The 13,105-nt window shown below is 44.7% G+C and overlaps 1 protein-coding gene across 3 annotated transcripts in view; it reads right to left on the reverse strand.

The window, feature by feature from the left end:
- Positions 1-1,459: 1,459 nt before the first annotated feature.
- The window catches only part of GPRIN3 (GPRIN family member 3), a 35,916-nt gene continuing 24,270 nt past the window's right edge, over positions 1,460-13,105 (reverse strand). For all 3 annotated transcript variants that reach the window (XM_061374684.1, XM_061374676.1, XM_061374692.1), the window contains exon 2: positions 1,460-9,885. In XM_061374684.1, coding sequence (XP_061230668.1) covers positions 7,448-9,775 — 2,328 coding nt within the window. In that variant the 5' untranslated portion in view covers positions 9,776-9,885 and the 3' untranslated portion in view covers positions 1,460-7,447. The remainder of the gene's footprint in view (positions 9,886-13,105) is intronic.

Genomic DNA, 13,105 nt, shown 5'->3' on the forward strand with positions numbered 1-13,105 from the left:
GTGCCTATTTTATAAAACATTTGTGAGCAAAACTAGCCATTGATGGTTCTCAAAGGAGTAATTTGAAATTTGGCAAGGAATCTTAAGTTTTCCACTCACAGTACTGCCACCATCTACAGAGTGGTTTGCATGGCATTTGAATCCCTAAAGGCATGGTTGCTTCTTTAGATGGTTAAAGAAGCAAAGCAGATACCCAGGATGTTGTGCTGTTGGTTGGAAAGCTCACATCCTTAGTAAATCAGCTAATGCATGAAGAAGCCAGACTTATTCTTTATATATGAAGGCACTATATCCCTGATATAAAATCTGTGACAGATGGAAAATGTGCACTGGTTTGATAGGATGGTAGAATGCTTTCTGCACTGTTTTTTTTTTTTCTGCTGGATCAGTGCTGTGGGAGGTCTCTAGGCTTTTTCCCTACTGTAGCAAGACTACAGGGCTGAAGTGGGAAAGGGACACCCCAGTTTTCCTGCCTACTAAAGGAGCTTGCCAACTGCCACACAGCTGAATGAACATAGCTACTGCAGGGAAACACCCTTCTCATGGCAGTTTAGGTTTGGGACTAATCTTTGGCAGTCACTGGCATGCACGAACTTGAACTGTATGACAAGGAATTCAGCAAAGCTCATTAATACAATACCCTGTGTGACTGCCCAAAGCACTGGGCAGTTGAAGGAACCAGAGCCCTAGTAGCCAACCACAAGTACAGAGACACAGCAAAGGAAACAACTGGTTTTGGGAAGATGGCAGAGGCACCATGCAACCACATTATCTCAGTGTCTGTTCCACTCCTCTCCCCTTGCTGTAGGAAAGAGTACACCAAGGTGAGGTCCTCCTGCCCTCTAGATGTAGGCAGGCACACGGAATGCCATACCTGTAACGCTGCTGTTTCAAAGTACTTCACTGCCGTAGTCTGTTATGCTTTTTTTGCACTATTTGCACAAAGCTTTCTTTCTTTTTGGGGAGGAAAATGGTTCAGGTTACTCTGATGCTGATGCTCCCACCTTTCTGCATGGTGTGAAGGCATGCTGGTGGATAGTGGTGGCAATTTGCTACAGCAGTGGCACCTCAGGGTTAAAATGCTGCCCTTTCCACTTTGGCTCCTGGGGTGCTGAGCTGGATGAATAATGTGTTGCTGTGTGGAAATGGGCTGCTGAAAGGCACGGTGCATTCATGTGAAAGGGTAGGGTATCAGCCCCGAAGAAAAGCCTGTGCTCACAAACAGCTCTGAAAAGGCAGCAGCACTTACACAGAAGGAAGCAGATGGGTATCTTCTCTGGCAGGGACAGCACGTGACGGCTTCTGCCACACCAAGCTTTGCAGAGTGCCAGGTCTCAGGCCTGAATTCAGAAAGCCCTTCACAGCTGCTCTGTGTTACATTCACAGATTTAACCAGAAGGGCCACACTTGAAAGTCCTTTCTTTCCCCATGTCAGCCTACAAACGGAGACCCAGAACAGTTAAGACAGTGTTCATTTTATTGTACTTGGCATGGAAACCAGGAGATGTAAAACAGCAAAACATGAAATTCCTAAGAGACTCGACCGGGTGGGTAACATTGCTTTAGTAGCACTGTAAGACTTCTTCACATGCAAACTTCTGTTGCTATGTCTGGAATGCCGTGGCACACCTGGAAGCCTAATACTAGCTTTACTTTGTACAGTACATCACGTTCAGTCAGTGTAACTATAAAAATAATAAAGCCATGATAATATTAGTTGTCATTAGAAGCCCCCAAGTTGGTTTTCTGCTGCTGCTGACTGATCCATGGCCATCATTTTTGTGGTGCTTGCAACAGTCAGGAATTCAAAGTTCACCTACTCTCTCTCCCTTTAACTCTGGGTAGAAACTCCCAACACTTTTCACCGTGCAACTGAGACCTTAACTTCAGAAGTGATTTTATGTACCATGAACACATAGAGCTTTCTCTTCCCTTTTACTGAAATTCCCCAGGGCAATGTCTAAAGTTGTGTTTCCTGTACTTGAAACTATTGATTATGAATTGGGCTAAGGGAAATACCAGGAGGACACTCAAGCAGGATTGCCTATTGTAACAGAGCTCCCGAGAAACATCTGAGAGACTCATATCCTGCAGCAGACAAGTGCTAGAGACTTTGCTGGCAGAATGGTCATTTATTTCGACTCCAGAGAGTGTCAGTCTGAGCAGAAAGCTAAGAAAAACTTAAGATCTGATACTTCAGATGGGACCCAGTTGACGTGATTCTAGTCCTAATGAGCTCAAATGCTTGCTGTCATGCATAGTCTGTGTGCAGAAACTGCTTTGTACATGTAAGTGTGGATTTCCACAAAGCTCAAGAACCAGTGTACATCTCTGCACACCCCAGCCAATGTACCTTCTGCTGAAAGTCTAAGCACTGGCTAGCTGGTGGGTTTTTTAGATGCGGCTGTTTAGAGACCAGATAAGGAGAGAATCACTGTTCCTGTGTTGCAGTGATTTAACTTCACTCAAAGCTGTGGAAAATGCTAAGCCTCCAGCAGTCAATCAGAAGGGCAAAGGGAAAAAACAAAATCTTGGAGTATGAGCAATGCATGAGACCTGCATACTTGCACACTCCTTTTAAACATGGGCACATGCACACATAACCTTACCTACAGTGAATGTTTTCCTAGAGGAAAAAACATTTCCTTTCTATGTGATTCGGCTCAGTAATAACATCATTTTTTGCTTTAAAGAAGCCTGAATGATGAAAGAACGTTTCACATTGCAAATCTCCCTTGCCACGATTTGATGCAAAATCCACATTAAGGATGATACCAATTTCAGTTTGGGTCCATTCAGCTCTAATACTTCATTCTTTTAAACATCTACACTGACTCAAGTGGGATAATTATGGCCCATAAGAGAACACTGCAGCCATTCCAGTGGTGTAGAAGGATAGACACAGTACAAGACAACAAAACTAATAAGCTATTAACATTTGTAGTTTCATAGAAACCTTGTATATGCTGACCTAAGTAATGAAACACTGGTATGGCAAGTTCCATCAGGTTTCCAAACTGAAACCTAGTGGCAGCCAAGTTGAATTTTTCATCAACTTCAATACTGATTTTCATTCAGATTTCCACTTCTAACACTTCAACATAGCAATTAAATTCAAGATAAAAACTAGTGTTATCTTTAGAGCATATATTCACCTTTTCTGAGTCCCTTGATTATAGTTATCCAAACAGTGCATTTTACAAGCTCTTAGGTGGTAGAAGCAGTAATAAACTGAGGTTGTTTGTCTAGTATTTTTTTTTAATCGCATTTGTATGTATCTATACACACTAGCAAAATATACAGCCTTTAGAAATGTTAATTTTCCTAAAAGCCATGGGTCACCAACAATATGACAAAAGTGTGTGCTCAGAATGAGCAAACAGGCAAAACGCTGGCTTTACAGACATAGGATTGGGCATTCCTTGTGAAGCAATTACATCAGCTTCCTTTTACTTCTCTTTTGGTCCCTCCCTCCTGTCTTGTACAGTCAAAAGGTTTTCTTCCTCTGAAATAGAGAAAGCAAATATTCTCCTCCTCGTTTCTCCAGCTCTTTCCACACTCTTTTTTCAAAACCAAGTCAGCAGAAACGAGGCAGGATTTCAGCACTTGTGCCCAGAGCAACACAAAGCTGGCAGACACCAACCAAGTGGTTGATGTCAAAGCCTCATGTGAAATCCAGGACTATATTGCAAATTGCCTGCAACAAGATTCTCCTTCAGACTCAGGATTTGTATTGGTAACACTGAAACATGCTTAGTCTCATGCTTCTAAAGTGAAATTAGAAGTAACTCTTCCATTCTCATTCACTGCTTTTATTAATGGCTCTGACCATGTCAAACTTCCCAGAAGATCCAACCAACAGGGAAGAATTTCCTGACAATTAGTTTGTTTCCCAAATTTCTCATCTTAACAAACAGAATTTAAGAGTTACTTCAGCTGGCTAGGTTGCAACATGGGTTTTGGTTTTTTTTATTTTTCCATATAGATTTACTCTTGGGAATGACAGTGTCCTTTCTGTTTTGAATCCTCTTTTTATTAGCCCAAATGGATTTCCTTGGTTGTTAACCATCCAACCAATGCAACATGATTCTGGTTCACCGGGCAGAGAAAAAGACAGTAGTGATGGCACACAGATCATCTCCCCCTACCCTTTGCCATACTACTATGCTCAGCACACTTCCATTTTTGACAAGAATAGTCTTTCTTGACTGCTACAAGACCACTCACATGCAGAATATTTGCTGTTTGCTACCCAAAACATAGTTCTGTTTTGCTGCTGGTGAAAGATGCATCATCCTTACGAGGATTTACGTTGTTATTTAGAGACTGTATGCAAGAGAAAGCATAAATTACCAGTGTTAAACTAACAGGTTGCCTACTGTCTGCCCTAAGCAAGGCAAAGTGAAAACCTATAGTATTTCCCATGAGATGCACTGGTGATTATTGACTTGTTTTTGTGTGCTGGGTTTTGACACATTATTGCTTGGCTTCAAATGCACCCCTGCAGGACTTCTGTGCCCAGCAGGCAGCATCACTGACATTCTGCTGTTTGTCTTTGCACTTGTATTTACCAGAGTACAAAAACACAGTGCTCTGATGACCATTATGTTTTTTCCAGTTATGCTCATGCAGTTGTTATGATGTAACTTAGTAACTTGCCCATTGGTGTTTTGCAGTACGTATGTATTGACGAGATCTTCCTGGAAGAAAGGTCATTTGGGATAGGGAGAGAGGTGTGTGTGGTGAAGGCTCACAGATGGAAGCAGCTGCAGGGAACAAGGATGGACCTTCCATTCCTCACAAAGAGTTAATTCCAGGGCTGGCCCAGCACCCTGCTTATCCATTGCCAAACCCAGTTTGGTTCAATAAAGAAACTCATACCCATATGCTAGAAATATTTTGGAGAGCTTAAGCTAAAGGATAAAATTCATGGAAAATGGTGAATGTGCAATAGCCATTTATTCTCCTCTGAAAGAAAAATATGACAATCCATTTATATATTTAGACTCAGCATATTTGTAAACGGGAAGTTCAGAATAAGCTGGCTCACAATGGTACAAGCGAGTGGGACAGCGGCAAGAGGGATGCAAGCTGAGCCAAGGGGCATCTTTTCACAGGAAGACAGGCTGGGCAGCAGTTAGCAAGGGAAGGGGCAGCAGGTAGGCAAAAGGAGCAGCAAAAAGCCTTGGACCTGGACAGGACACAGCAAACACTGCAGACAACTTGGGGAACCTCTTCAGGGCTGGCAGATGCAAAGTGGTAAGAGACACCAAACTTGTCAACTAACCTGACCTAATGATACTGCCAGTGTTAATCCCGCACAAAACTTCACGTGAAATGCACATCTCAGACATTGCTAGGGAGGGGATGGAAACAGTAGTACTAACAGAAAAAAGGCATGAGACTTTCCTCCTGCAGGCAGAAGTGGGAAGACACTCTCTAACGTGGTATTTCAGAATTAACAATTCAGCATCAAGTGGGAGAGGACTCGAAATAATGTACAGAAATGGAACAAGAACATGCTATAAAGCCTCCAAATATATACCAGACGAAACCTCGGAGTAAATTCAATACAACATCTATGGGCAACACCTTGCAGTGAACTTGGTTAAAATACTGTACCTTACAGTATTTTACCTCTCTGCTGGGGAAAAATTGCCCCAGACAGCTGCTTTGAAGGCTTGGCAGTTGATACACTCAGAAAGTCCAGCCTCCTAAATAAAACGGGACCACCTAAGGTCTGCTTTACAGAAAAAGAAGAAAAGAAGATATGAATACTCATTGACACTGTGTAAACCTGTGAGATTTACAGAGTAAGTCAGGTGTGTAGTACTACAGACAGAAATAAATTATCATCATGATTCATGAAAAACCTTTAATGGAATAAAAATAATGCCTATTTAACTCTAGTACTCTGCAGAATTACAGTATCCAAATCCGCAGTGCTTTGTCGGATTGAAACCTAAAGTTTCTACAAACAGCAGGAGTTCCCCAGCTTCCCATCATGAACTCTAATGGACAGAGTAAAAACCAATTGGGAAACACATTTCCCAGGTTGAAAAATATTATTAAGGTGAGAAATGTGACCAACGTACATTTAAGACATTATTGTGTATCACACTTGTGGAGAAACAGTCACTAAGCTACCTTTTATTAGCAGTTTCTACAACTTTTCTAACATTAGAAATACATCAAAGATTGTCTCAAGATTTCAGTACTTCTGCAAAGTAAATGTCTCAAGTTAACAATGTAATGGTTTATAATATAGAGAGCATCAGGTAAAACAAAATACGCACAGGCTAAATAAATGGTATTCAGTTTCTGAAAGGCAGCAAGAAAAGCACCAAAATACTGCAAAAGAAGTAGAGTTGGCTAAGGACTTTAAAGGAGAAAAGGGAAATCAGTGTAACACACTAGACCAGTAGGCTCATGGACCCAGATGCACAGGATAGCCTGATCCTATGGGAAAATGGTACTGTGTATCTCTGGAGAGAGAAAAAAGATCCACATCACTTTAAAGAGTGATTTGGATGAGAGGTGCTCAGTGCCACAGGAGGCTGGGAGCAGGGGCTGCCCACCCCAGCTGAGGAGCTGTAATGGCTCACTGCTTTTGAAAGACTTGGCTGGAGTACCACAGCATGAGAGAGAGCACCGCGCTGTCGGATGCAGGTACATCTACTGATGTGTTCTCTCGTGCCTTGCCTGCCCTGTGTGCATCGCCTGCTTACACTTTAAACATATCTAGGGAGACAAAGCCCACAGAATACATCACCCTCTCACCTCCCCTTCTAGCCATAAAAATCCCATTGATGTAACTTCTCCCAAAGAGATAATCCTTCAGGCTTACTCCTCACTCTTTGCCTGGCTCTCCATTTCAACGGGAGGGGAAGACCCTGCTCTCTGGGGCTTACAAGAGAACAATGCCCCGCAGTATCAATAGAAGTGGGACTGCCTGGGGATCAATGTCCATAACCTTTTCAGACTTGCCTCAGTGCGGATAACTTACCAGGAAAGTTGTCTTGCATTAGTTCTTTACAGCTGTTGAACCTTAGCTTCACCTTACCCGGGTTCTCCCAGCCCACCCCTTTGTGCAAGACCTTGCGATGCACATAAATAACCTCCCATAATACTTATGACAATCTCTCTGCTTCTTGCTGTATCAGAAGGTGCTGCTCTCTCTGCAGCAAGGTGTCAATTTAAGATTGTGCTTTTGCTAAGTGCCTAGCTTTTCATCTGACAGCAGTTGGGATGGGGGTGTAAAGTGGAAACACACCAGCTGTGGCAATAATAACGGCATTAGGGAGCGCATGGCTACTTAAAAAACAAAAGGGAACAGTTTTCCACTGTTGCTTCATCACAACCCCAATAACACAACAGCAGGACTCAAGACTTGAGGGCAGGGATTCTCTCTACCATCAGAGACATCTACGCACTCCTGCAAATCACATCAGTCTAACACAGAAGAGGGAGCGGGTCGCACGCAGCAATTGGGACGTCTAAAATTCTGCAGCATGGACTGGAACATGTTGTGCTGCCTCCCTTTCAGTTTTTTGTTTGAGGATGTATCCGAAGAAATGGATTTCCGGGTCTGACTGTTCTGGGCCCGGATCAGTTTCTCATGTTCCCGTATTTGTCTCTGTAAGTGGTTCTGGATGGCAATTCCCAGGGATTCTGGATCGAGGGAAGCACCATAAACCTCCCATGTCATGCCCTGCTCATCCCAAACAACATCCCTGACGTGTTTGGACTGCTTCACCTGCACTTTCGCCTCCATGGCTGGGGTGGGATGCTTTTTGTTTTCCCCCAGGTTTGGTAAGGCCTGAGCTGAAGCAGGATGAGCTGCTGCGTGAAGCTCGCGTCTGGACTCCTTGGCATGGAGGCCCTGCTGCTGGGGAGCTGCTGATGCCTCCAAAGAAAGGGTGGAATGTGCAGAACTCACACTCAACTTAGGCATCAGTCCTTCCTGCAGGCTCTGGCTGCCGACCATCTGAGTCTGGCCAGTGTCTGCCTGGCTTCTGCTCTCCTTTTCACCTGCATCCTTTGAGGATGCCTTTATGTGGACAGCAGCAGGCTGGCTGCTAACATTCATCTCTCCTTTAGGATCAAGCACCATTGAGATTTCTTCCTTTGGTTTTACCATGGATTGATTAGGAATGGCCTCCCCTTGACTCAAACCCTTACTTTGTGCAGGTTTTTGCTCAGAGCTGCCCAGGACCTCCTTCTCCTTGACTTCTCTGTCAGTACTACAGAGTAAAGATAACTGACTGCTTCGTGCATCATGGACAGGATCTTGCACATTGCTCTGGATTCTTGGGGCAGCAGCAGGACAAGTGGTGCTTGGTTCACCAGCACCAGATCCAGACTGTGCTGGAGTTTGATTACTGGAGTCAACTACAAGCTGCCCAACAGGAATGGGCTTTAATGGGACGGGAGCACCCACTGGCAGCTGAGCAGCACCCTTGCCTTCATGGGCTGCACCCATCATTTCACCATTACCCACAGATGTCTCTTGGGAGGTAATGGCTGCAGGGGACATGGGGAGACCAGGTGTTGCATTATCCGCTGACACTGGAGGCATCGCATCAGATGGGACCCCAGGCAGTTTGGCAGTCTCAGTTTGGGCTGAAGCAGTCACAGCCATAACAACAGTAGATTTTGACGTGGTACCAGGAGAACATGGGGACTTCTGCTGTGAAGATAAACTGTCAGTAAGCGCACACTGGCTCAGCCCCATCCCTCCTTGGTAAATTATGTGCAGTTCTTCCTTCTCCTCTGGAGGAGGATTCCCTTTTAGGAAGGCAGCAAGGATGCTGGGACTGGTGGAGGCCGATTTGCTCTCCACGGTAGCCACGGCCTGAACCTCAGCATCTCGCCATGTCCTGCTTACTGCTTCCTGAGTTAAAGAGCTGCTCTCTGCCTGAACTGTCATTGTACCTGTTTCTCTGAATCTGGAGAGCTGGATAGGGGCTGGATTCCCCATCCCAGGGTCCGCGCTGTGCACGGGATGCTGGCTCTCGTGGCTAGACTGGGTTGGTGCCTTGCTGCTCTGCACCTCTTCAGTCTTATCTGTGGGATGCAACTGCGTGGGGTCTGCAGCCCCACTTTTTGCCTCTGAACTGGTGTGTGGGTTTCTCCCCAGGGGAGCTTCTGTGTGCCTCTCTGACTTTTCCGCTCCCCTGTCTTTCTCCCCTCTTTGCAGAAGGTTTGCCTGAGAAGCAGGGCAGGACTCATTACCCCTGACAGGCTCGCCTGGGGAAGGATAATTCAACACCTCAAGTGCTGGCTGATCATCAGTCCCCTGAGGTTTCAGGGCAGAGTCATCTATTTGAGGGGAGCTTGTTTTCGCCTGGCTGCCTTGCACAAACTGCCGGGAGCTCTGTGGGGCTGGCATCATCTCTGGCCCGCACGCCGACAAGGGGGCTCCTGCTGCAGGGGGTGCTGCTGCTGCTTCTGATCCAGCAGGCTCTATGGATGCAGGACACCCTTCCACAGCTTTGCTGGAGATCCCAAGAGGAAAGACTTCACACTGGCTAGCATTGTCCTCGCAGCACTGCTCACGCCTCTGTGTGCTGGCAGCCGCTGTGCGTTTCAGGTCAGACAAGCAAACTCCAGAAGAGCTGGATGGCGTGCATGGGAAGCCATTGCTGGCCTTCTCTCCACTGGGTAACTGGGGCTGGTGCTTAGCAGGATGCAGGTCTCCCAGGTGGTCCTCCTCGGCAGACGCTGTGGCCAGGGAAAGCTTGGCAGTTCTCAGAGGATCTGGTACAGTCCCCATGGACTGTTTCAGAGATGCGGTTTGCCCTCGGCTTTCTCCTCAGAGCTTTTTTGCCAGGTGGTGGATACAACAGGGCAGGCTGTCAGCCACAGGTTTCATGTAAAGCTAATCTGTTAATGAAAGAAACACAGGGTTAGCAGCAGTCAGATTTGAGGAAAAAGAAGTAGCCAGAAATCATTGTTTTAGAGCTTGGAGAGAAACGCTTGCAGGCAAGGTGGAAGTAAAGCATCTGGTTCTGCCTAAGAGCCACATAAAAGATATGGATTTCAAGGATCTCCCAACTCCAAGGTCCAGATGGAGAAGACAATACAAAGGACAAAGCCATAACAGCTTCCCTGTTGCTGATACATTAATGAAAACATAATGACATGCCAAGAGGGAGGAAAAACCCCACAAATAGGAGGTGAAAGTAGGGATTAAATGGGAAAGGGTGCAGACTTTGTGGGGAAGTTTGAGGTCACAAGATAAATTCACTGATAAAATCCTCTAGACAGCCACCTGTGGAAGGAAAGGTACTATCTCGCCTATTGTGCTATGTGAAGAACAGATCTGATTCCCATTGTGTGATGTGAGTGGATCCCACACCTTTGCTGAGCACCAGTTCCCCCTTCTTCTCATGGAAAGCCCTTCTCTATCTCAGCTACCAACAAGGACACGCTCACAGGGGCAGCGGGTCAATTCAGACTCATGTGGATGAACCCAAACCTCACCAGTAAAAGGAATGTGGAGTGACAACCACCTGCTGGGTGATGCAGCTAAACACCAAGAGAAGATACTGCACTGCACTGGAGCAGTGCGCATACCTACTGCTTTCACATTTAGATCCATCAAAATAATTACAAGGAAGCCATCTCAGCTAATAAACAGGGGCACAGATAATCTAGGAAGCAATTTACAAGCAGGTGGTATGAAACTGGAAGGGAAATGTTGCAGCACCACAGAACAGGAGGGGCTTATGACATATCCAGTGGCACGGGGGAGGGATTTAAAGCAGGTGGAGCAGAGTTGTCCAGGTTGAAAACCAGCCAGGACTGCAGGGAACCCATTGCTTCAAACAGGTGGTGATCTCCACATGTGCTTGTTGGCTGGGCTTTCAAAAGGACTTACCACTGCTTAACTCAGACCCTGCTGGAGGTCAAGGGCTGGATCCCTGTCCATGTCAGCAGAGTGGTGGTGGCCAGTGATAAAAATTCCACCCCAGTCACCATTTAAACTGCAGACTACCTATACTTACTTAAAAGGCTTTCCCCAGCTTACGCTGCCAGCAAAGCACAGGTATGAGACCTGGGAGACAGTCTGAACATTAAGTTTTGTGTTAACCAGAGGGATGACAGTGGGAAAAGTACTGAGCCTCTATGTGCCCCTGTCTCCACAGGCACACAGCGGAGTTTTCTTTGCTACGTTACTTGGGAGATGCTGCTGGAAGGAGCTGTGCAATGGCTCAGCTGTTCCAGACCCTCCCTACCCACTAGCAAAATCAGCCAAAGCCCTTTCCAGAGAACAGCCCTACTCTCCTTTCTCTCAGCATGAATGGCAGCAGGACTTCCTTACTTTCCATGAAATCAATCCTAAATTTGAGCACCTCACAGTACTTAAAACAGCAACAGGAGAAAAGTGGTCAATGAAGAGAAAAATAAAACAAATACAGCAAATTATTTTTCTAAGAAAAGGAAAATGCTGCTACATATTTCTTATTCATGAAGCTTTATGTCTTCCAGATATTAATGATTTATTATTTTTATACTGTGTCTTTGGGCTCTGTCCATCCACAGATTCACGCAGTCTGCTGGGCTATGAGAGCCTTGGGAAACTCTGATCCCGCCCCTGAAGGACCCCTACTGTCTTAGTTTCAATCTGTGATTGCAGCCCTGCATCCCTCCAAAATGGCTTTCCAGCAAGGTCAATGATTGATAAGCTTTTTGAGAAGTACTAAGTTTATGTAAACCAGACTGCAAATCAGTGGAAGTTTGTGTCTGCCTACAAGATATCTTCATTTTGTGCTCACTTTAAAGCCAGCCAGCGTAGTCTTGAAGGAAAGGAGAGCTGTTCCAATTTGATGCTGTTGTACTATGAACTTCTTAATGACTATGAAGAGCAGAGCAGATGGCTTTGGGCATCTGTTCATCTAAATTCTGTTACTCTCTTCTTTCCTTTTCCAAATATCAATGCAAACCAAACCAGAATATACAGTTGGGCAGGTCATATTTTATATTTTTTTTTAGATCCAGTGTTCATTTAAGAGCAACTAAACAAATAATGGAACAAAACCAACTCCAAGTTCAGGATGAAACATGGTACCCAGCAAACTGTTTCAGAAGAAATAAAGACAGCAGAGCAAATCTGTTTGGCCCTTCACTATACAAAACCTGGGAAAAGCAATCTGCATGCTGGAATGCTGTCTTTAACTCATAGCCACTCAATGGGAGAATGATTCCCAATTTTTCAATTAAGTGAATTAGTTCTGATCTGAACCCCCACATGAATCCTCCCCAGCTGTTTAGTGGCTCTTCACCAGCGTCACCATAAATGCACATTTAAATGTCTGCCACATGGGCGACTTAAAGACAATTCTGCTACCAAGCCCTCAATATATAATGCTGACAGAGGATATACCCCCCAGAAAAAAACACACGGACCTATTCTATGATATGGCAAAGCACAGCATAACCCAGACATTTTGCCTGACCCTTGAACAGGTCATTAGACTGCATGGGACAATTCTGAAAACAAGTTAGTTTATGATAATAAGGTTTTTATGAAGACTTTGCTGTCCGAGTCATGGGAGTTATATTCCTGTTAGACACTTCACTAAGCCATCCTAACGACAGGAGCCAAAAGCACTACAGTATTCTAAATAAATGTGGTAATTTTTGACAATGCTCTCTCTTGAGAATTATTAAAAAACAGAATTAAATATAAGTCTTACACAATAGAAAAAGTGAGAAAACCTGACTAACTACAGAACTGGAAAGGCGCTCTTATTATTGGAGTCTTATTTATGATTATTGTCTCATTTTTATTATTGGAGTCCTATCATATAGGAGTGAAGAACAATGCTGGGACCTTTGGGCAGCACTGTTCTACTGCCGAAGTAGTAAGGATTCAACCCAAAAAGCAACACTGACTGCAAGAAAATACTGAGAAGAAACAGAAATACAAAACTCAGTAGTAGGCCAAAAACTGTGTCAAAACAAATCAAGATCACTGATGAACTTTTAAAGTGTTGCATGCCCAACCTGGAGCAATCACCCAAAATTCTCTTTTATCAGAAGGTGAAATTAGTCTCTCAGCAAAGGTCAAAAATCAGTTTTCAGTAATAAGAACGGATTT

The sequence above is a fragment of the Neopsephotus bourkii genome, unplaced genomic scaffold, assembly GCF_033783945.1.
Source record: "Neopsephotus bourkii isolate Nb327-2 ecotype Australia unplaced genomic scaffold, CSIRO-AGI_Nbou_v1 NB_168, whole genome shotgun sequence".
Taxonomy (NCBI): Eukaryota; Metazoa; Chordata; class Aves; order Psittaciformes; family Psittacidae; genus Neopsephotus; species Neopsephotus bourkii.